Here is a 25,052-nt window from a genome sequence, read left to right on the forward strand (position 1 = left end):
ATTTACATGGCATTGGGAGAGGATCCTATTGAAGCCATAGTAAATAACATAGGAAAAAATGTCCTAACCATAAAATTGCAGGAAAAAAATCTTTTAAGGAGCATTCTCTATTATCTTTCAATAAGTAATGAAAGCATATCATTAAATTAACTCGGAGAAAGTATTTTTTTCCTGAGACTAAACATACGTGGTTCAGATACTTTGTTTTCTAACATATCCTAAAGACCTGATGGTGTGCCATTAACAAGTGTAGAAATATAAGTGTAGAAGTGATGGAAATGTTTAGCATCTCAAATAAAGGATGCTTTTTTTTCTCACCGCCTTTTGTTACAATTATGTATAAATGAGGTTTCTAAAATTGTCACTAATGAGAAATGTTGGGTGTGGAAAACCAACTTCTAGGACACAAAGGAGAAATATTCAAGTATAGGGAGAAAAGAAGGTTGGTAGGAGAAACGTAAGAACCGAGATATAAGTGAAAATTATGCATTGTAACTGAGGCTTGTTAACTTAGCACATGCAATATTAGGGCAATTATTCACTTTGTAACTAGTCTCTTAAATATAATGAATAAATGACCAGCTTATACATTGTTAATAAAACATTTTAAATATTAGGGTTTATCTGTCTTGAGTTGTTGAAGAGCCATAGTATATAAAATAAACATAGTAAAAGTACCTGTTAAATGAGATATTATATGGCTTCACATATGCTGGAGATTTTTATGATGTGAATTTTTTAAATGCTATGGGGAAAAAAATCGTATCTTTCAAAAACTGATTTTATGAATTGCCTGATCTCAAAGTGTTCAAGGCTTAGTTGAGAGAGCTGCAAAGCTGTGTTTTATATCAAGTCCCAGCCATTTCTAGGAAAGAGGAAACCAAGACTCATCCTCAGACCTTAACCCAGCTGGCGTGACTCCCCCCACTGCCCTCGAGTCCACAAGGACTCGGGACTTGGGACTCCCTAAACACCTCCTTTGTACCAGCTCTGCACACAGCCCTGTGCAGCTCAGAGATGCCCAGAAAGGATGCCCACACCCACTTGACTTGTGACGTCCTGCTCCCCTCCAGAGCTTCTGCGACACGCTGTCACAGCCACACTCAAGCACGACTGACAGAAAGAATCCTTGCGTCACTAAAACGAGCCTGGAAACAGACTCAGATTTAACTTAACTCTTAAATCATTAAATACTTAAATAAAACTTTAGATTTAAGCCAGAAACTTACAAATTTCTTATCAAGAGCATGTATAAACTGAATTTTTTACTCTTTTAAAAATGTGAAGAACTGCAGGGAAGGCATTTTATTTTACATGGAAACGAAGTAAACAGTCAATATGATAAAACATTTTTTTTAAGTATATTACACAGTTTTATTGAGCCGAATGAATTACAGAGTGGAAGGCGAGAAGATGAAAGTATTGGTATTATTTTATCATGGTGACTTGGTTTTCACTTTTATTTCTTATTGTTATACTGTTACTTGTGTAAAGGAAAAGGATAAATTTCCCACTATTAGTGGTAATCATCAAAAATGTTCAAAAGGAGAGGGGGAGATTTTAAGGGAGGCGCTCAGCGGTGTTTCCGTGTGTTTGGTGGGGCGGCCACTTGGGGCAGATTTCTTCTTTGATGAGCAAGGAGGTTAATGTTGCTTCCACTCTGCGGTGCTGGAGGATGGTTTCATGTCACGGTTGGCTGCGCTACTTTCTCTCATTGTCTAGGATTGCAGTGTAATTCTTTGCTCGCTCAACATCCTCCTGTTCTGCCCTGCCCCCATGTCTCCGCAGATCATTCTGTGTTTCTCTCCGGTTGGTCACACGCTGAGAGTTAGAGCTCGGAAGTTCCCAGCCATAGTTAACTGCACGGCTATTGACTGGTTTCACGCATGGCCACAGGAGGCTCTGGTCTCAGTCAGCAGGAGGTTCATTGAGGAAACCAAAGGAATTGAGGTATGCCATGTCAGCCTCTGAATCACACACACACTCTCACACTCACACTCACTCTAGGCAAAAGTCCTCAATAGGTAAGTAATTTCCAAAATACACCTCCTATCAGGAAGTTGTCTTTGTTTAAAATGATAAGATCATCTTTGTTAGTTTACATTCTTAGGAACATGATGGCTGAACTTTTTGCACCAGGTTGAGATATGTGTGCACACACGCACATACACACTCACACACAGCACATGAGCGTGTTCTCACTCGTGCACTGACTCACCAGAAGGCAGCATCATTGCTTACTTGAATCATAATAGGGCTTACTGAATCTCAAGCCTTTAAATGTGCAAGTAAAAACAGAAACAGAAAAGTACCCGCCCATAGCCATGCAATGCTGGATTTTAACAAAGCAATGCAATTCATTGTGATTTTTCTCATTACAGTATTGAAAATCAGCCCCCATAAATTCAGCTGTCCCCCAGGTCAAATAATGTATCCACTTTGTTTTATGAGTTTATGTTTTATAGGTTATGTTTGTCATTTGATTATGTTGATATTTGCATCCCCTATTACATTTTAAAATGGTTGCATGAAACCAAAAAAAGAAGAAAACCTTCAAGTGTTCACATTCAAAGGGAAAAGGAATGTAAATATGAAGGTGTCATTCAGACTGCCTCGAATGCAGTTTTGTTTGTATCTAGCAGCTTTCTGATCACGTAGTTTGGAAGGGTGGTGATTGTGGAGACCTCCCGGCGAGGTTTGTTTTCTAATTCCACTGAGTGATGAGGCGAAAAGGTGCCTAGAATGGGTCCCACATTGAAAGTGATTCTCAGAGTCAAAAATAGAATTGGGGATATGTAAGGAGTGATGTGTGTTTCTAGCTGAAAGTTTATTGAGAACAGGGACAACCCACTGTGGCATCCCTTACTCCCAAAGGCATGGCTGCCACTTTTCCAAAGCAAGCCTTGAACATTTTGTTGAATATTCTATCTTTTGGTGGCCAGATGGTTAGAAATCTGGGCATGTTTATGTATTTAAGTATTTGTATTCAAGTAGCTTTATTGCTTATTTCTTATTATATATGTATTTTATGTATAATATATAGCTTTATTGTATATAGTTTATTGTCTTTTCCTAAAATGCCTATTAATCTAATTATTTACTGCTGGATTGCCAGGAAAGAACTGTCAAGTGGCATTTAAAATTTGCATATGATAAAGGCTTTACGACATTCAAATACTTCCTCTCTCACTTCAAACATTTCTATAACTAAATGAAAAGAATACTCATCACTATTTTTTGCATATCTGGAAAGTTCTTTCTCCTGCCTGTCTCTACACTCATCCCTAATGTTGAATGCACTTTCCTGGACCTTTAAAAAAAGCAACAACTTGTTTTCTGGGTAAAGAGGGAATAGTAGTAAAGTATGATTCCGTTTTTTAAAGCAATTTTCACTTTTTTCCACCAGCCAGGGGGCACTGCATAGCACTTCTGATATTTAGGGAAATGTATGTAAATTTGTCCTCATGAACGGAGGAGTAGAGCGGTGGACACTCCCAGGAGTGATTGACTTCTGGCTGAAACATTACTCTCACCATTCCATGTCTTCCTGAAGAGTCAAAGGAGCCCCATTGAATGGAGACTAGTGCTAGCATTAGGTAAAGTCCACTAGAAAGATGTTATTCTTTAAAATCTGGAAAACCATTAAATATGAGAAATAGTGGTCACAATTATTAACACATGTTTCTTAAGCTATCGCTAGGTTCACTGCATTACTGGAATTATGTAGGGCAGTATTTTGTCTTCTGATAATTACAAGAAGAGTTCAAAATACCGATTTATTAGAGGGTGAGAGCCAGTATATATCTTTTAGTGGCAAAATTCTGTTTTATCAGGGTGGTTTGGTAAGGAAGAGAAAAGGGCCAGTGCACTGTGTTGCTTAATGTCAGTTTCTCAAGTGGGAGGAAACAGGTGCTGGTAGGTTGGGTTAAGTTAGTGTTGGGCACAGCACTTTCTTAAGTTCCTTGCCTTTGCTGCTCTGGGGGAAGCTTTCTCCTGTCCCAGGAGGTGCCGCTTGGAAAACAGTTGCTACTGAAGGAGCTTTGATATGCCAGTGACCATTGACATCTGCTGGATGAGGCCGGACTTGCATCATTTTAAGTCCAGAGGGCTCCTGGCAGGTGCTAAGCTCTATCTGGTGGTACCATGACGCCTCCTATAGGACACTGAGTGCCAAATAGGAATTTAAAAAGCACTTTGCCATTTCTATTGAGCTGAATTATGCCTGGAAACAAATTAGCCAGATGATTTCATCTCAGTGCAGTGTGCTCGTTTAACTTTCCCACCTTCCTAATTTGTTGCTCAGGAGAATAATTATACTTCAGAGTGCTACGTGTCCATGTTCTCCTAAAAATGGGTGGTGCCTTTCCTGGAGAGGTCAAAAATAGCTTTTAAATTTTTTGAATGAGCACTAATTTAATCGCTTTCTTAGTTTTAATTTCTACCATTAAGACCGAAAGTTATCAGTGTAATTTGGGTACTTCTTAATTATTGGCCTCATTTGCTGAGTCTAAGGTACTTATACAAGGTGACCCCCCTTTAGCCGCAGAGAAAGGATTCATTAAAGGCAAGCAGTTTCGTGTGTGTTGACATATAATTTTCAATCAGTACAAACTCAGCACCCAGGGGTGCGGTCTGACTGCGTCTAAGTAAATGTTTATGCTACTTTTCTACCTGGTATTGAATTAAATGACAGCTGACAGAATGACCAAAATAGTTTGACATTTAAGTACCATTGGGTATTTATCTGAAGACTTTGTGTCAATGTACTCTCCTCACAGGAGATCTGGAAATGGAGATGGGAGGACACGGTGTAAGGAGGGAGAAAAGGCAAGGCCTTGTGGGTGTCCTAGGGAATGTGGTTGCAAATACTATGAGAAAGACACTGAGGAAATCATTGGGAAGAGCCATTACTGAGAAGTGCATGGGTCTCAGTTAGGAACGTTCAAGAAAAAAGGCAGGAGAAATGCATGTTAAAGGACAAGCAGTCTTTTTGCTTTTCAAGTCATAATGAATAATAGACATACTTGAAAGCAAGGCCTGATGAAAGGAGAAATTATTGAATGGAAATGAAAAGATGAGCTCTCTGACTGAGGAGTGAGATTTGCATTGGAAGGAGTAGAGTAAAGATCTGAGCAAGATGGAGGAGCCCATCCTTTTCAGGCATGTTGGCCAATTGGCAAGTTAAAATTCTTTGTCTTTTTGATGTGATGCGAATTTTAAATAATTACACAAGCTCAGTGTCATTAGCTTTTTCAAGAAATGACTTTATTCCGCATGCTGCCACCTCTTCAATCCAGAACTTGTTGTTGGGTTGAGTAACATGAATGGCATATTTTATTGCTGTTTTCCAAACTGATCGTGAAAAATGTCCACTCAAACAGGAAAGTTGTTTTACTGCTATATTTAAAGAGTGATTTCTTCAGTGGTCTCTAGGTTCTTTTCAAAATGTTAGGCCAAGCGTGAAACCTAGTAAACATTTTGTCAGTGATCGGCACGTTAGCAGAAATTCCATTAGTGATTTTTAGTACAGTTTTTTCTTTGAAATATAAATTAGAATTATGTGATGGGAATAGAAAAGTAGAAAGATAACTTTGTGCAATAGAAATTCTGTGAATTTGGGGAAAATAGCCTCTTCCTGAGGAATAGCAAAGTCATTTTAAAAGATCAAGACGTTTTAAAAACAAATGCAACCAAATTTATTTTTATTTTTATTTTTTAAATTTTTTTCACAGAGGAAGATTTGCCCTGAGCTAACATCTGTGTCAGTCTTCCTCTATTTTGTATGTAGATTGCCTCCACAGCATGGCTGCCAAAGAGTGGTGTAGGTCTGTGCCCAGGAACCAAACCCGGGTAGCCAAAGCAGAGTGTGCTGGACTTAACCACTAGGCCACGGGGCCAGCCCCTACTAAATTTATTTTGAATCTGCCTAAATCTCATCCTGGCTTAAGCCTATATCCAAATAGATGTGAAAAGGCCCCAGTGGTTGTTAATATCCTTCTCCATTCTTCAACCCTCTTTCTTCTTTACACATGCACACCAGTATACTGTCCATCATACATTTCTTGCTCTATGCATGTTAATCAAATTTAGAATAGAATTGCAAAAGAGCAGTAGAGTGCTGCTTTCCAGGGATTTTGCAGTTATGTAAACTGGAGGAATCCCCCCCACCTCAAAAGTAGGATCTAATTTTTATAGCTGCCCAGGGACTTGGATGTGCCGTTAGGCTGAAAATTTAACTAAATCAGATGGAGGTGTCACTACCTCCAAGCTTTAGTTTTGTGGCTTTCTTCTAGCGCTGGTCTCACCAGAACCAGCTCCACCCTCTCCTCCTTGTCCACTTGCTGTCAGAGGGTCGCTGAGTTCTGTTTGACCTGCTCCCTCCCTCAGTTGCTCCTTTGTTTTAATGTTCTGTCAGAGAACCGTGGACGCTACCTCATTCAATGACTGGAAGCTCGTCTGGAAGATTGCTGGCTTATGCTGGACTTGATCTTGCCTTTGACCAGGACTTGGTCTCTAAAATTAAAACAAAAAATTAAAAGCACAAGCCAACTAACAACAAAATGCATTCACCAAAGTAATAAACAAAAATGAAAAACCAGCATCCGATGTAGAAAACTGCTTTTGGCGCTCCATTTAGCACTTGTGACTTGCTCTGGGTGGTGGTGGTGATCTTACTGCGACTGCTGTTGGTGTACTATTATCACCACCGACAGCAGAAGTAACCCTGCCCTGCATTTATTAGCATTGCTTTCACCTCTGATCACCAACCCTTCAAGGAGGCACCACTGGTTTCCCTGTTGAACAGGTGAGGGGGTGAAGGCCGAAAGCACAAGATCACTAGCAGGTACAGGCCCGTCAGCACTTTGACACCGGAGCCCAGAGTCTTAAACCCTGCTCTTGACAATTGCACAGGTGTTTGACTATTCTGAAAGAGGAATGAAAGGAAAGGAAGAAAAGAAACAGAGTAAGAAAGAGTGACAAAGTCTAACCTTTGATTTTGTGGGCAGGAGGAAGTGTGGAGAATGCAATAATTGGCCCAACTTTACAGACCTGGAAATCTAACCGAGATCCTAAGGTTCGGACCCCATGTCCATGGCTGCCACCAGAATCTTTTTTGGAAGTCAGCCAGCACTATGTGTTGCTTATGTGAGGTGTTCAAATGCAATACTGCTCATTTTATGTGTTATTAAATTTTCTTTATTTAATAAACGAACCTTACAACCACAGTATCTAATTAATATGTTCTTCACTTTTACCAACCCCAAAAGGGGCTAAAAAGTACAAATAGTAGATTTTATAACTCAGCAGTTTGGAATTATTAAAAATTAACATAGATATTAAATGTGTACAGCTTTTTGTATATTAATTATCCTTCAATAGAGCTGTAAACAAATTAACATAGAAGTAATTTCTGGAAAAACCTTTCAAGATGGACTGTAGGTATATGACGTTATATGTTACAAAAATTATCGCAAGTTAAACTTGAAAGGAAAACAGTTTTTTTTTTTTGTCTGCCCCCCTTTCCCCTCCTTCCGTCTCTTGAATACAATACTCTTGAAAGTCCCAATTCAAAAGTACAGACCAGTATAGTCTTCACTGGTCTTGGGATGGTATAAAATCCTATATAACATGATATTTGATTTAGTTCTGGGTATTGGCTCACATATGAATTTTGCTGTCACTTTCAACCTCAGGGACATACTGGGCATTTGCTTTAAGAGTCAGGTGGCTGGGGTACTTGGTGTGGCAGTGACTGCCACCGCCTGAGAACTGTCACACCAAGTCGCAGGGTTTGTTTATGTTTCTGTGTTTACGGTGAGCCAACCGAGAGGGGAGTAATTAAACACTTTCTTAATGTGGGGAAAAAGCAGTTCCATCTTTGCATTTGATTGTGCGTTGGATACAGCATTGTTTTCCAAAGCATCTTAGGGGGGAACCCTTGGATTTAGAACCATTCGATATTGGCACTCTGCTTATTTTTATTTTTGCCTTCAGCATGATTGGCTGTTAAATGATGACAGAAGGGGATCCACTGGTTTTCATTAAGGGGCCCAGTGTAGCAGGAATGATGCTTTTCACTCGAGCCTCTACAAGTAAAAAATACAGCGTTGCATTGCCATCACTGCGGCAGCACCAGCAGCCAACTCCTCCCGCCCCCTGCCCCCCCGGCCCCCCCCCCCCCCCGCCAAGAAAACTGGGGATAAATGAATGGCAGAATAAATAATTTATGCTAATGAAATTACTGCAATTAGTAGTTCTACAATGACCCTTTTAAAAGCCACAGCTGTTAATGTCAGGAAGTGCTGTCACTACTGACCTTATCATAAGAGAAAGTGACAAATTGAGAATGCCGGGAAGACCAGTCATCAAAGAGGTCTGTTCTGGAACGATTAGAGTTTTCTGAAAAACAGTGTGAATTACAACCAGCTGCTCCCTGGCTCTGCGCGTCTCCCATGCTGTGCCATTTTGTTAAGCCCGATAACAATAGTTATTTTGCCCCATTGAGACAAGTTGTCTCAGGCCACTTCCAGCTCTACCGGAAACCACTTCTTCCATCACGGATTTACAAATGAAACTGTTGTTAAAGAGAGCTTTTCAGGGCAGCCCAGGAGCCTCCTCATAAGGATCATGGTTGGGCAGAGGCCAGGGGCTTTTTTTTTTTCTCCCCTGTAAGGAGGTTGCAGTTGGCTGGGGAAGTATTTATCTATATTGTAGAAATATACGTGCTCACTTTTAGTTCACATAAAACAACACAGGACAGAGGTGAATTTCTCCTCATGTTCATATTGCAGTTGGGTTCTTTTAAAAATAAAATTCCCAAGGGCATATGATTTTATATGAAGTTGTAGAACTTCCTTATACACTTATATTCTGAGTCCACTACTTGGTTATATGCATACGTCTTGGATCTAGTAGAGAGGAAGAATATTCAGGATTTGTATCATTCTCTGTTTAACTTTTGCTTTCAAAACAGTATTTTAGTTACTAGTGAGATGGATTTTTAATATGCAAAATAAGCCCATATGTCCATATTTTAAACCCACTCAGGAATTTTTCAGGATTTTGGAAAGCTAAGTGTTTAGACGTTGCTCAGGAGCAGTTGTTTTTCACCAACAAGAATTGGCCTGTCTCCTCGCACCCCGGATTGTGATATTAATGGTGCAGGTTTGAAACGTTTAACTGCATCACCAGCCACTTGTGTGTAATTTTCCCAAAGATGTCTGAGCATTATTGACAACACTTTGGTAAATTATGTGTGACTTTCCTAAGAGTTGGTGTAGCTCATTTAATTCATATTAATTGATTTTTAGGCTTCCCTTGATTAATTGAACCTGGTTCATCTTGTACAGAATGCAATAAATAACCATTAAAATGAGGGAGATGTGACTCCACAAATTAAAAAGTAAACTACTTCAGAAGTCATAGAGGACAAAATGGAAGGAATGTATAGTGGGGGTTCTCCAGTAATTGAAAGGGGAGTTATTCGTTTGTGTTTTTGTGGGGGTTTTTCCAAATGACAATAGAAGTGATTGTATTTTTCTTCCAGAAGCAGTGACTTTTATACCTTACCATCCAGTTGGTTTTCACATGGGTTCTTATAAAACTGTGTATTTCTCAGTTTCAGCTTTTTTCTATTTTCAATGACTGCAGGGTTGTTGGTTTTCTTTGACTAAAGTTTAATTTGAAAGCAACACCAAAAATATTTCTCAGAATACTATGACTCAATTTCTCCATTTTCTCTTTTGCACACTTGGTAGATAAAAATCAAGTTGTGAAATGCCGTGCTTGTGTCGTATGTTGGCTTTGGGGATTGATATGTGGAGCACATAAAGATCCTTTGCCCTACTTGGCAAGAGGAGGTTACTAAAGCTGAATGCTCTATTGTCATCTCTCTAATCCTGTGGCTGTCTCTTAAAGACTAAATAACTTTTCCTAGATCCTACTGTAATTTGTTCTGGCTTTTAGAAAAAAAAAAACTACTGTATAATTTTGCTGATTTTTCTTCTGTTTTGTAAATTGCATTTTTGTTTTAACTTGAGAGAATTTCATATGAGTTGCAATGTTTGTGTTTTCAGCCACTGGACAAAGATTCTATTAGCCTTTTCATGGCACACGTTCACACTAGCGTAAATGAAATGAGTACCAGGTATTACCAGAATGAGAGAAGACACAACTATGCCACCCCAAAGAGTTTTCTAGAACAAATATCACTGTTTAAGAATCTGTTGAAGAAGAAACAAAATGAAGTATCCCAGAAGAAAGAGCACTTGGTGAATGGCATCCAGAAACTAGAAACCACAGCCTCTCAGGTATGGCCAGGGTGTGTGATTACTGAGTGAAATCTATGCTCTTAAAATAAAAAAAAATTTACTTTTTAAGGAGCATTTCAACCCATTTATTTAAAATGCCTCATGCTAAAATTTATAGTTTAATGACACAAAGAACACACTGTTCCTGCTTTCCTAAGCCTACAAAAGGATTGGCCAGTTACTCTGTCACAGCTGGTTTGGGGAGAGACCTTCTCTTGTGGGCCTGCCTCAGTGCAGGAAGTGAAGAGATGTTGAAGGGAGCCATTTGCCCTCTTGCCTCAGACTGCTTTGGTGCTCTGGGCTTATTGTCAGGAATTTTGTTACATGAGGATGGACCTACAATCCCTTTTGGTCTCAGATTCTCAACCCACAGTGAGGGCATCATTTCCTGGCTGATGACGTGATGAGGATTGTTGCAATGGGGGTCCCTAAGGATAGCAATTTTCTCTGACCTTGGTGTCTGATCTGCTCCTTTTAGCCACCATCTCTTTTAGATGAAAGTGTCCAGTGTTACCTTCATCCTCGGTCATAAGGCCCCTCCTACCTCCAAGGACAGTAGCTCTGACCTTTAGGAGTAAATCAGAAGATAATTAGCATAGAGTGTTAATCATGTGGGTCTGTACACATGTCATCTAATTTCATTGTTAAAAACCAAACAAGTTTAAGAAGTATGTATTGCTACTGTAATTTTATATATGAGGCTTCAAGAATTTAAGGCCAAGAGTCAGTGAGGTTGGAGTTTGAACCCAGATCTGTATTACTCTAAAGCCCATGTGTTGTCCATAGTCACATACTGGCTCTCTCTGACTGGCCAAAATAAAAATTAGCATAAGAGAATATGGAGACTTTGGGGAATGACCCAGCCTTTCTCTGAGCCAGCCAGGCTCTAGGGCTGGAGGAAAGAAAATTCTGACTGATGCTCACCTCAAGGCCAGAAATGTAATAGGTGTCTTCAGAGTGTGTTCATCAAGTTATACTCTCATATACCCTTCAAGAGATTGGGCCAGTTTTTCCCCCAAAAGTGCTGGGTGGCCCATTTGTGCCTAGGTGAGAAATAAGCCACAACCTGGTTGGGGGAGCATACGTTGGTACCTTTCACTCTGAGGCCTCCCTGGCTATGACCTTCAAGCATTCTTAAGCCAAAACACCACCCACCTCTTTACCCCTTCATTTCCTCTACTAGGAATGGCTCTTTGGTGAAACACTGTGATCTGTGCTAAGCAGTGAGTAGATGGACCACAACTGGGAAGAGAAACCAGAGTGAGGAGGTTTCCAGGATTGAGTGATGTGAAGAGTAATTTCTGGGAAGCCCCCAAAGAGTATATCCATATTTGTGCATCTTTTCCTTACCTTTCAAAGAATATCTTTCTTTACTCTTCATTTTTATACACATTTTATTTACTCTTTTCTCTTTGCCTTCTTTTTCTTTCCTTTTTCTTCCTTCTACCTGTCTCTCCAATTCCATCTCACTTAAACCAAGACCTTTTTCCCTCGTAAAGACTTTCCTGGGATTCCTGTTAAGCTAACAGAAGATGAGTGAAGGAGATCTGTGTCCCAGAGCATTTATGTCCCTTTGAATGATGTCCCAGACAGAACCTCAACTGTCAGAACCTGAACTGAGCTGTCAATACTGTAGGGCAGTCCTTGGCAAAGAAAAAGTGGCCCCTGCCACACTTAGAGAGTTTTCTCCCCAAATAACAGAGCTAAAAGCATGTGGAGTAGCAACCTATTTCATTCCAGTGGTGGCAGCATCTCAGTCATAGGGAAAAAGAGGGAGAGAAGATCTGTGGTTTCTTAATAGTCATCTCAGTTATGTGTTGATGGGCCGGAGGGTGGGGAAGAGGAAGAAAGAAAGGGACAGCCGATTCCTGGTGTCAGCCACGTTCAGGGCTGCTTTGCGTCTCCCTGTCTCGGCTAGAAACAACAGGCCAGTCTGAGAAGATATGCGAAGTCTTGATTGAAGGACCACTGGTGATTTTTCTTCATTAGGAATTTGTGCATGTAATGCCCTTAATAATATCAAGAGTAGTTGGAATATTTAATAGCTCCTTAAGAGTTGTTTTTTAATCAATTTATTATGAAAAGGGAGTATAGTTTTCTATGTGGATGGTTGGAAAGCCTTATAGTGTCAGATCAGTTTGTGTGTGGAGCCGAATGCCTTCACATTGGAGCTGTGTCCTCTAGGATCTGCCTTAAGCAATTCCACAGAGCTGGATGTCCACGCCATTTGAGATATATGTCTAAACCTTAGCACTGTTCATTTATTGCAATAAGGCTGTAAACCCCTTTTATAGCCACATATCCCTGCTCTAGATGTCAGCTTAGGTCATCACAGATAGCCTTAGTTCATAGATAAGCCCTCGCATCCAGAGCTTGAGTCACTTTGGATATTTCAGACCTAGAAGCTTCCTTAGAAACTGAAATTGGGGCTTCAAATAAGGTTCCACCTAGTCTCTTGGAGAAATGTTTTGATTATGGTCTAACATATGACTGCTTTCACATGGCTAAAAAAACAGAGAAGCAAATGTCACTGTACATTGTTACTCTGAGTTCATAGAGAGCCTACGAAATCATTCCCAGCTTAAACTATACTAGTCCAGGGAGCTGTCATAGTGGTAAAAGTGCCTTTACATAGAGTGTAAACAAACTCTTTGACATGGGGGTTAGGAGAGTCCTTGGATGTAGTAGTGGGATGTTGCTCCGCGAGAAGAAATCACTGAAGGACTTTTAGCGATTGAGTCAGAATAAATGGTTATGATTATTCTTTGCGTCTATGGTTTTTAAAAAATAGTAATATTTATATTTCTAGAAATTAAATGGAATGAAGAGTTAATGATCGTGGTATCAAAGCTGCTTTCATGTGTTTCTGAGAGCTGGGTCACATTTTTCTCTCTAGCACTTCACTTCTGCTTTTCCTGCCTGATCCTCAGATTCAGGAACCTAGTGGTACCCTCTGAACCTCATGAAATCCCAACTGAAAAAATGCACAGAATCATTCTTTAGAGCAGATGAATTTGTTGATGCCTCAGAATGATGGAGTTCCTCAAGAGCTGTGAGAAGTTATTTAGTTGAGGGGCTGAGAGGAGGAATGCAAACCTAGGATGCTCACTGGGTTTTCGACCACACCATAGTGATCCCCACAGGGCACTTGTGGTTTGGCCTTCTTAGTAGGTATGAAGTTGAATGTCATATGAGGTGAAAAAAATCAGGAGGGCCATTTCTCATTTTGTGGGCCCAGATAAGACCTGTCTGTGGACATTTCAATCAAAATAAGTAACTCATTAAGTAAACTGGTAACAGCCAAGGAATATGGATGTCTTCAACGTGTCTGAAGCTTCCAGCAGTTTTCTGTTGGAAGGTGCAAGGCATAGGTCCTCCAGCTTGTCACCAAGCAAGTCATCCCATGGCCTCAGCTGGAACTGCACAGGACAAGAAAAGCAGGGGGTATGAGTGACATGTGCTCAGTGACATGTGCTGGGGGGAGGGGGGACTGCTGTTGATGCTTCCCTGACCGCACAGACTGTTGAGAAGATAAACGTCTATTTGGGGCTGACATAAATTAAGGACATTTTTCACTAAACTGTTAGAAAACATTATTCCATTTGTTACTATATGGGAAAAAAATGGGGCTGCATTTTTGCACATGGGACTAAAGTCAAGTCAGTGTGGAAACAGATGCAAGATACAAACCGTTAGGGATCCCTGAACTCATTTTAAAAAAATAAGCTATAGCTGATATTTGTTGTTCTCAATGCAAGTGACTTCAAACTAATGACTTTTCCCTTAGGTGGGAGATCTAAAAGCCAGACTTGCCTCTCAAGAAGCTGAGTTGCACCTGAGAAATCACGATGCTGAAGGTCTGATCACAAAGATCGGGCTTCAGACAGAGAAAGTGAGCCGGGAAAAGGCCATCGCCGATGCAGAGGAGCGAAAGGTCAGGCTCATTCCACCATTTAGAGCGCTGAGCTATATTTAGCACAAAATAAACCTTTGTAGGTGAACAATTTTGAACAACTTCCTCTCCAGGGAGCATAAAATCTAAAGAATTATTATAGTTACACATGTAACAGCATTTCACACCACGATTACCACTTGACCTTTCTTTACATTATGCATTTTCCCAACCTTTTAGCTCTTTTAATGATATGAAAGAACAATAAATACTGAGCTCATTCAAGCATATAATGGATGTGGATCTTGAACATCAGGCCTATTTGTAATACAGTAAAGGTCAGGAAGTCACCTCTGAGGTTTCTAAAGGTTTTCAGTTTTTAGGCAAATTGAACAACTCAATTGTTAACAAAGCCCATTCCATCACTTTGCAAGATGGTTTTCCAATTTTGCATTTTAATAACATAACTTGATTTTATTATTAAATCCTAAGCTAAATTTGTTCTTTCTGATTCAATTGAGGCCCAGGTATTCTGTATTACATCTTATTGTTGGAAACAATTACTTCTAAGATCATGTAGATTCTGCTCTCTTTTTACTGGAGTTTCCAGCTATTCTGAAATAAACATAATGTCTGTTGTCTTTAACCACAACTTCAGCTACAAATGGAAGGTATTTTATTTTTGCGTATCTTATTTCCCAAAAGAAATATCACAGTAAACGAAATGATTAATAAATAATTGTTTAAAAATCGAATAAATGTATAAGTGCCAGGTAAGTTCTCTTATTTTAGACAAAAGATTATAATCAAGCCTTACTTAATAAAAAAATTGTAAATTATGAGCACTCGCATAGCCATTGAATCAGTAGCCATTATGCCATTTATCATTTTATGAGACCAGAAAATATTTGAGTTTTTCCAGTGGTGTAACAACTCATATACAATTGAGTTGTTTTTCTCTTTTTCTAATGTGTATTGAGCATGTTTGCCTTTAGCTTGCACAACTAAAGACTTGAAAAATATATTGATAAAACTCTAGATAAATATTTTTTTTTTTTTAAAAACTGATTTTTGAAATTGAAGATAAGGTACATTTGGCATGGCCAATGGGCGTATAATTCCTAATTCTGGTAATAAATGTTTCCATTGAGTTTCAGATAAGTGTGAGATGTCCTAAAAAGTATATTATTATATTAAACAATTAGGTATCACACATGGTGCGATTATCATAAGCTAATTCTACCTTGAGGATATTTTTCAGGAATTACACAAATATGTGATATTCTAGCAATTATAATATCATAACCCATCTCTGAAGATACCATTTAGAGATCTTAAAATATAACAAGTACTCTAGAGGTATTTTTGCCTGTGAATTCATAAGGCAAAATTATCCTCACAAAGACGAAAGGTATTTTAGCAAATTAGAATTCATCTGACAGGTTGTTTCATGAAGTTCTTCAAACATGAAAAAGACACTTACTATGTTTTTATATCTAATCCATACAAAGACATAAAAATAATATGAAAATTTCCTTTTTATCCATGAGGCGTAATTTAATTATAAATAACAGAGACTAACGTAGCACCTATCTTTTGCCTGCCACCAATCTAGACTCTTGAGGATATGTGACACACAGGGCGTCCCCCTGGAGCTTACATTGTAATGGGAAAGACTGACAGGAGACATGTGACATGTTGGTAGACAAGATATTTTGAGTCAGTGATAAGGGCTCTGATGAAAATCAAATAGAAGCGATGGTGGAAGGAGCTATTTTAAATTGGGTGGTCATGGAAGGAAGGTCTATTTGTAATTAAACCACCTAGAGTACAGGAATTAAACAACACTGAGTATGTGCTTTGGACTCACATTTGTCATATGTTCAGCAGTGTGCTAGGTTCTATGTGGTTACTAAAGGGGTGTATATAGACTCTTTGTGATCCTATGAAGTTGGAATCTCAAGGCTTAATGCATGAGAAATAATTAAAAAGTAATAAAAAGTACATTGCCACTTTTAATATGACTAAACAAATATTGAGGTTTAGAGACTGCCTTGCTATGCATTTTGGCAACCCATGTGGAGAAGCAGGTTGAGATTGTTGTTTCAAATTCATAAAATAATCGAGTCATTCAAACCATTGGCATTGCCAGCAGTGACTTCAAGTAACACAAGCACCAGTAAGCCTGTGAAAATTAGTTCTTCCATCTTTGAAACTTCCATCTTATCAGCTACAAATTCTAAGGATCCCCTCATCCCTTCAAACTGCTTTCTTGGTTGAGTAGAGTGTAACCCTCATGAATGAAAGTACCTTCCAAATTGCAGGGCTAATATAATCTCTTCAAAAGTTGGACAGCCTCCTTGATTTTGACTGATCTTCAGTTCTTGTTTGTTTCTTTTTTAAATGTGGCTGGATTTTGGAGGACCATCAGGAATGTCTTATTGTCTAAAGGCAGGTAAAAGCAGCGTATTAGTTTGCTAGGGCTCCCAGAACAAAATACCACAGACTGGGTGCTAAGCAACACAAATTTATTTTCTCACAATTCTGGAGGCTGGAAGTCCAAGATCAAGATGTTGACAGGTTTGGTTTCTTCTGAGGCCTCTCTCCTTGGCTTGCAGATGGCCGCCTTCTTGCTGTGTCCTCACGCGGTCTTTCCTCTGGGTGCACAGCCTTGTTGTCGCTTGTGTGTGTCCAGATTTCCTCCTCTTTAGGGACACCAGTCAGATTGGGTTACAGCCCACCCTAATGGCTCATTTTAACTTAATCACTTCTTACAAAGGCTCTGTCTCTACATAGAATCACATCCTGAAGTATTGGGGTTAGGGCTTAACGTATGAATTTTGGGTCGTCACAATTCAATAACAAGCAGTTATTGTGACTTTATTCTCTCCTTGTGACAACCACTAAAATTTTATCAACCATCTGCAAGGAGCTTTTGACAACAGAAGGCAGAAAAGTTCTTGTGTCTTGAAGAATGGGACTAGCTCCGTATCTCTGCTTTAACAGACAGTGGTGGAGGGAAAGCATACACCCCAAGTGTTCTATGCAGCTCTTCCCTCCTTCTCCAGGTTGAGTCTTGCTGATCGCTACCTGGGAGCCATAGGGCAGAGGAAATTGCACACTAAGGCTTCCCAAGTCATTAAGCTACACAGCATCTTCTCTACTCTAGTATCCTTTCACCTGAGGGTGAGAGGTATTGTGAATGAGAAATAAGTTGACCAACTTAGAGTATTTTTTTCATTTCCATTTGTGGGTTTTTATTTAATGTTCAAGATTGCCCTGTTTATAAAAATTACCCAAAGGAATAGTACTCCATTAACAGTGAAGGAGTCAGAAGGAGAAGAGTAGCAACTCCCAGTCTCATAGAAATAACACTTAAAAGAAATACTCTTTAAGGTCTCTTCTAGTGTTAAAAAGCCATGATCCTGGGGGCTGGCCCCGTGGCCGAGTGGTTAAGTCCGCGCGCTCCGCTGCAGGCGGCCCAGTGTTTCGTTGGTTCGAATCCTGGGCGCGGACATGGCACTGCTCATCAAACCACGCTGAGGCAGCGTCCCACATGGCACAACTAGAAGGACCCACAATGAAGAATGTACAACTATGTACTGGGGGGCTTTGGGGAGAAAAAGGGAAAAAAAAATAAAATCTTTAAAAAGCCATGATCCTGAGTCCAATTTAAAATGATGCTACTATAAATGGTAGCAGCATTTATAGATTCATTGTATCCTTATGGAAAATAAATAAACCTGAAATAGTACCTCGCTCACTCACACTCTCTCTTTCGTCTGCAATGGTATTCTCTAGCACACTGAAAATGTAAGTATTCTTAGAATTTTCATGGTCCGTTCCTAGCAGTTTTGTAGGTTGTGGTTTTGGAGTAGTTCTCAATAAGCATGTAGAGTTTTCTTATTTACATTAACAGTAGCCGTGTATGTATTAGCAGGCGCTCACGTATCTACCCTGAACCAATTATGTTCATAAAAGGTGCAGTATACAGCAAAATAATGGTTAATCAGGAGAAGGGTAATTACTGCTAATGAAGCTGTAGTAGACAACATAATTTGTTGTGAGCAGTGTTTAATTTTATAGTAGAGTTAAACCTGTTCATTGCAAACACATCTGAAGAAACGCACTTTTGTTCACACTTTCTATTCTACAATCACCGTCACTGCAGGAGCCGTCCCCCACGGTGCCCGGATCCTGGTGCCTGGTGCCACAGCTTTGAAACTCAGATTTCTGCTAAGGACTAAAAATTTACTCTTCCTAGACATTCCAATTCTATAGGTGTCCTAAGAGGAGGAGGATAAAAGCTCCAAACATTCTCAGTTTGTTTTGCTTCAAGTTTACCAGCACAGCTTCCCTGTCTCCATATTATACGTGTTTGTGTCAGGAGGCTGGTGCAGCACCCTTTTGGCATGTGAAGGTGCCACTGGGCCCTCAACAGTAGAATGGACGTCAGTGTCATGGTTCCATTGCCGATACAGACGTGGGCTGTTGCAGCTATAGTTTCTTGCTAGATCCTTAGAGAAGCCAATAGTTCATCTTTTTTTTTAATTGCAGTAACATTGGATTATAACATTATATAACTTTCAGGTGTACATTGTAATATATTTGGAATTCTGTGTAGATTACATTGTGTTCAACACCCAAAGACTAATTACAATCTATCACCACACACTTGTGCCTAATCACCCCTTTCACCCTCTTCATAATTCATCTTTATAAAAATTCTATCTAAGGGGCTGGTCCAGTGGTATAGTTATTAAATTTGGATGCTCTGCTTTGGTGGCCTGGTGTTCACAGGTTTGGATCCTGGGCATGGACCTAGACACTGCTCATCAAACGATGTGGTGGTGGCATCCCATATATCAAATAGAGGAAGACTGGGACAGATGTTAGCTCAGCAACAATCTTCCTCACATACGCACACAAAAAATTCTATCTGTGGTTAAGCATGCTCAGAATAGAACAATATCTTCTAGCCAGTTGAACCAAAAAGCTTTTACGTCTATTCTTAAAGAATAGCCAGTGTGGCTTTTAGGCAAATGTCAGCAAAACTGAGAGAATTCTAGCAAGAATATTTTGTGGTCTAGGTTACTAAGCCAGCCTGGATTTTCACTTGGCCGGGACTCTCTGAAAGAGAAAATGAAAGAACAGAGGAATTGCTTAACGTTGCCTTTATTATTAGTGGCACCTTATAGTTAAATCAGTCAAAGCCCTTCTTGGAGCATTTTGATATTTGAATCCATTGTGTTGGGATTTGTCCTTGTGTATTTTGCACATATACAAAGCTTTGTGCCTGAAAGGAAATTAGTCTTTACGACAAATTCCTCACCTCTTCAAAATATACACAAATGAAACATTGAGCAGTGTATCTGAGCCAGCCTGTGTTTTTCATTAGAGAGATGATAATTTGTGTCTGTGGGTTTGTGTGCTTTCCCTCTCTGATTAGGTGACAGCCATTCAGACTGAAGTGTCCCAGAAGCAGAGAGAGTGTGAGGCCGACTTGCTCAAGGCGGAGCCTGCGCTCGTGGCCGCAACAGCTGCGCTCAATACGCTCAACAGGGTAAAGATGATTCCTTGGCCCGGGGGTTCCTCAAAATAATATTTAAAGGTTATTAGAGTTTGAATAACTGAACTGAGAGTAAAGTCCAGGCAACCAGAGAGTTTTTAAAAAGGAAAGAGAGTTCCAAAAAATATTAAAGTTGAAACCAACATTTGGGATCATGGTTATAGTTGGCCTCCGTTTCCCGGCCTGGAGTCTGTCCTACCACACCCCAACAAGCAGTCCCCTTTTGAATACTTGTAGCACTGTGGGATTTATACTCTCGTGAAAGGCAATTCTATTGTCAGCAACTGGATTTGGCCCAAATCCAGTTGTTTCTATTATGTGTTGCTTTAAGAACTAACTGGGGTATTCTTTATTTCCTCCGGGTATAAAAAGTAGCATTAATGACAGACCCTCATGAAAAGAACAATGGGCTGGGAACAAACATACGTAGGTTTAGCCCACACCATTTCCCTTGCTTCATGTTATTAACAAAACCTCACTGAGCATTCGAATTCCCATAAGAGAAAATAATCTGGGATCGTCAGAAGGGTATTGTAAGGAGAAATGGAACTGTAGGCAACATTATTTTAAGAGCCTCAAGCGAGTCTTGTCCTTGGGTTCTACTAGGCCTCTGGGGAAAATCCCAGGGAATTACCAGGTCTGAGGTTCTTAGGATTCAACTTGAAAGAGGAAAGGATGCAGACTGACAGCTCTTCAAAGAAATATTCAGTTCCTTTTTCTAAGTATTTTTTTGAAGAAAATAATTTTGACTGTGAGCAAAGAGTTACTGTCTACATGGATGTTTCTTACAATATTACCATAAAACTGAAAAATTTAAAAGAGCATAAATACACCATGATAGAAGATTATTATGCATTCAAATACTCTGCTGCCATTAAAATATTGTCAAATACTAGTTATCAACATGAGAAAATATTCCTGATATATTGAGTAAATAAAGTAGATTACAAAATAGGATATATTATATGGCTGTTTTGGGTAAGAACATGCCATTTCATAGAAAAAATTGGAACAAAATAAAAGGTAATAGTAACTGATTATCTCTGAGTAATAGAATTTTGTATTTTCCTCTTTCTGAGCACTGGAATGTTTGTTTTCTTTGTGTTTCTCCACATTTGCAAATTTTTCTCTGAATATGTTATAATTTACGGAGACGAAATAAATTAGCCACTTAAATATGAAGCTCAGTATATTGATAAGTGGTGATGATATTTATAAACGATGAAAGACTCTTAGTTAGCTGGCTCTCAATTACCATTAGCATATTTTAAGTTTTTGCTTTTGTTTTCACACCCTTTCCATTCTTTGCAGTCACTTCCCAAATAAATACACAGTTTGTGATAATGGAGCAGAATCAGGTTCAACATTTGATAAGGTTTTATAAGCAAGAGTATATTAGGTAGCTCGTGAAATAACACAGGAAATACTTTTTGTTAAATTCATGTATCATGAACCTACATATACTTCTTATAGGTGCTAATTTCTGCCCCAAAGTATTTGCCCTGATATTTATAATTTTTACCCTTAATACTCTCCGTTGAGTAGATCAAGACTCTGACCTGAGAAGATTAGGGAGCAGCGCAGAAAGTAGGTTCAACCTAGATGGGCACCTTCTGAGTTGAGAGTCATTGTCGTGTAATGGAAGCTGTTTCTTATGCATGTAAAACAGAAAAACAAAACTAAGAGATTCTAAACTAAGGGATTATGTTTCTGGGAGGGCCTGGTTAAAATGCATCTATCTAGGTTGGATGGAACCCATAAATACCGTAAAACCTGTATGTTTATGAAATTCCCTGGACTCGGTGAGCAAGGTTCTGCAGGACTGGTATATCAGAGGGATAATTTTTCTCGGAAGCAAAAAGGGACAGTGATGTTTTCAGAGTATCAGAAAAGTGCCCAGCAAGAGCCAAACCTCCTGGGATCTCAAGGTAGGATCCCTTGGGTGAGTGACAAAAACTGCCAAACCAAGACTGGTGTGAAAAGGAGAGGTAGGAGGCCACTGAAGACCAGCTTGATGAGTTAACAGCTCTCCTCCAGACCTCTCCTGGTCTTGAGTGTGTATGTGCTTTTCTCCAGGTCAATCTCACTGAGCTGAAAGCCTTTCCCAACCCTCCGAATGCGGTTACCAACGTTACCGCGGCCGTGATGGTCCTCCTGGCTCCCCGCGGCAGAGTGCCAAAGGACCGAAGTTGGAAAGCAGCTAAGGTCTTCATGGGAAAGGTACCAGACAGCCTGGCAAGATGAAAATCCCAGCAATTTCTGTGTTCAGTACTGTGGTTGTACTTGACAGCCAAAGATGTTCAAATCAAAAGAAATCATCTTCATATTCGCTGAGAATAATCTGCTGTAGAATTCTTGTTTGCCAAGTTGGGAGGCTAGCTTGCGGTTACAGCTTACCTAAGTCAGCACCACAGCAGTGAGAAGGTCGCTAATTATTTGCAAAATTATGAAAGCGGTTAAGTGTAGGAGGGAGAAAATTACATGGATTTCTTATGCTGGAAAAATGTTACTAATGTACAAGAAGGTAAAGCAAAGGGGCTTTTTGGTGTGTGTTTTTCTTTTTCTTTCCTGCCTTTCTTTTCTTCAAAATGTGAAAGCCTCCTGTGGGGACTGAGTATTTTACCCTGGCATAGAAGAGGTTTTAAAAGTGTCCATTGCTAATTCTAACTTCGTACTATAAAGACTGAAAAAGTCAAACAGTAGGATAAATGCGGCTTGCCAATTTGGCCTTTGTAATGTGAGTCCTAAAAGCTGATTTTAACTTTTGAGCTTGGAATTTTCTCTGCAGCCAAAAATGGGTTCATTGCAGTAAATCTTTTTTGCTTTACAGGTTGATGATTTTTTGCAAGCGTTAATTAACTATGACAAAGAGCACATTCCAGAGAACTGTCTAAAAGTGGTGAATGAACAGTATTTGAAAGACCCAGAGTTCAATCCAAACCTGATTCGAACCAAATCTTTTGCAGCAGCTGGTCTCTGTGCCTGGGTCATCAACATCATTAAATTCTATGAGGTATCTGTCGTAATGGATGGTTTACACGTGTTATTCACAAAGGGCCATAAACATAATTTCTAGGTCAGCAAAAAATGTAAAAGAATTTGGTAATTATCTGAATAAAGTTCTAAGAATGAGACATGAAAGTGTCAGATTAAACAGAATTCTATATAGGAGGCTATTTGCAGTGTTGGGAACTATCTTTTTTTAGGGAAGAGTGGCTACTTTAGATCAAATAGCAGCTATTAATTTAATTTGATTAGATAAAAACTTGGATTGGTTATATTTATTTAGATTAAAATACTAATTTCATGTTAACCTGAAAGAACTGCAAGTCTGAATTTGTTTAATTAAACTTAATCTCTGCTTCGAAGCAAAAATTTGCACCATCTATTGTAGACTTAACAGCTTTCATGTTTTTGCTTTAGATTTTTAATGACAGATACATTTCTGACAATATATGGTCTAATCTAAAGTTTGTACTTTGGGGCAGTATAGAGATAGATTATCGTTTCGTTTAGTCATTTATTTATCAAATACTAGTCTGCCAACTATGTTCCAAGCACTTTGCAGAGTACTGGAAGTAAAAAGGGAACAATGCATGGCCCTGAACTCTGAAGACCCGTTCCATTTTTGTCTTGGAAGGTTGTATGTTATATTAAAAAATGGAACTGCTGAGGAAATGTCAAGTTGTATGGATATGTCAAGTTATATATAGTCAGTGTTGTTCCCAAAATGATTTTCATAGAACCAGGTTATATCCTTTATACCAGGGACCCACAGGAATAGGGCCCTGTTGGTGTTTCTCTCTTTAGAGGAAGTCTGCGTAGAGCAAGAGTTTAGACAGATTGCAGTTGACGAATGGCCTCTCTCAATGATACAATGTCTGGCCGTGGTGCTCCCCCTGCACCGTAGGTGAAAAGACGAGCGTAGAGCCAGACTGTTCTGTGTTGTTTCGCTATAAAATAGGAAATAAAATTTAATTTCCTTCCTTTCTCCCCAACGAGAGAAAAACTGATTCACCCAAATTCTCAAACCGCTCATTCAAATAACACACACTTAAGGTGGCCAAGAACTTAGAAAAGAAAGTGAAAGCATGGTTAATATTGTGTGCGGATATCTGCCACCTTCCTCTATGGGTTCAGAGAATTTCTCTACACTTACTTTCTGCCTTAAAGGCAAGATCTGATCCTATCTTTAGCTATAGTTCCTGTACACTGCAATTTCTAGTGATAAGAGGATTATGTCCAAATTTTATGACAAAGCACTTTCAGTGTCTTAATGGTATTTGACCTATATAGCATTTTATGCAAGTGCTTGTAACTCTAAACTCCAGAATAAATGGGTAAATAATGGAGAACCAGAGAGAACTGGGAAGGCTATGTGGATTTTTACTCTGCCATTAAGTAGTACCATTGCTAAGAAACAAACAACAAATTGCTAATGAATTAGAGATTTGAATTGTAAAGCTTCTAGCAGATGTAGGATTGAATGATTACTTGGCCTCTTTGCATCTTTATTACCTCGTGAATTAAAACCCATGTGGATTTTCAGGTCTACTGTGACGTGGAGCCAAAACGCCAAGCATTAGCCCAAGCAAACTTAGAATTGGCTGCAGCTACTGAAAAACTAGAGGCTATCAGGAAAAAACTTGGGGTAAGTGCAGGCTATGACCCTGAAGAGGTTCCCAAGAGATAGTACCTCCCCTCTTAGGATCCCACCTTCAGACAGGGCCATGTCTGAGTCCTACCAAACGGAGAGGAATCCGATCTTTCATTAATGTATTCACTTGTGTGCCCATTCATTAGATATTTCTTATCTGCTGTATGCTAGACACTGAGCTGGGAAAATGGGAACTTTCATAGTTTGTGCACCTATAAAACTTTCATGGTCTGGTAGTAGAAGGAGGAGGGTGGCACATAGTGATTAAAAGCAAGGATTCTGGAGCCAGACTGTTAGGGTTTATGTCCTGGCTCCACTATTTACTGTTTCACCCTGCACAAGGTGGTTAGCCTCCCCAAGCTTCTGTTTTCTCGTCTGTGAAACAGGTATTATAATAGCATCCACTTCTTTGGCAGGATTGTGCGGATTAAATGAGGGTGCTTCGTATTAAGAATTTACCATGGTACCTGGCATATAGTAAGTGCTTAGAGAATATTGGCTACAATATTATCATCATGACTCTTTTCACAAATACGTAATCAGTCATTCTAGTCCAGTGTTATAAGTATATATGTGACTATATATAGAATGCAGCAGGAACACCAAGAAAGTATTGAGCCTGGA

General features: G+C 39.4%; 1 protein-coding gene across 3 annotated transcripts in view; it reads left to right on the plus strand.

The window, feature by feature from the left end:
• Positions 1–25,052, plus strand: part of DNAH11 (dynein axonemal heavy chain 11) — a 295,301-nt gene that overhangs the window by 180,106 nt on the left and 90,143 nt on the right. For all 3 annotated transcript variants that reach the window (XM_070615891.1, XM_070615892.1, XM_070615893.1), the window contains exons 55-61: positions 1,789–1,950; positions 10,077–10,310; positions 14,098–14,244; positions 19,652–19,765; positions 21,848–21,991; positions 22,602–22,784; positions 24,321–24,422. In XM_070615891.1, coding sequence (XP_070471992.1) covers positions 1,789–1,950; positions 10,077–10,310; positions 14,098–14,244; positions 19,652–19,765; positions 21,848–21,991; positions 22,602–22,784; positions 24,321–24,422 — 1,086 coding nt within the window. The remainder of the gene's footprint in view (positions 1–1,788; positions 1,951–10,076; positions 10,311–14,097; positions 14,245–19,651; positions 19,766–21,847; positions 21,992–22,601; positions 22,785–24,320; positions 24,423–25,052) is intronic.

Source organism: Equus przewalskii, chromosome 4, assembly GCF_037783145.1.
Source record: "Equus przewalskii isolate Varuska chromosome 4, EquPr2, whole genome shotgun sequence".
NCBI classification, from domain to species: Eukaryota; Metazoa; Chordata; class Mammalia; order Perissodactyla; family Equidae; genus Equus; species Equus przewalskii.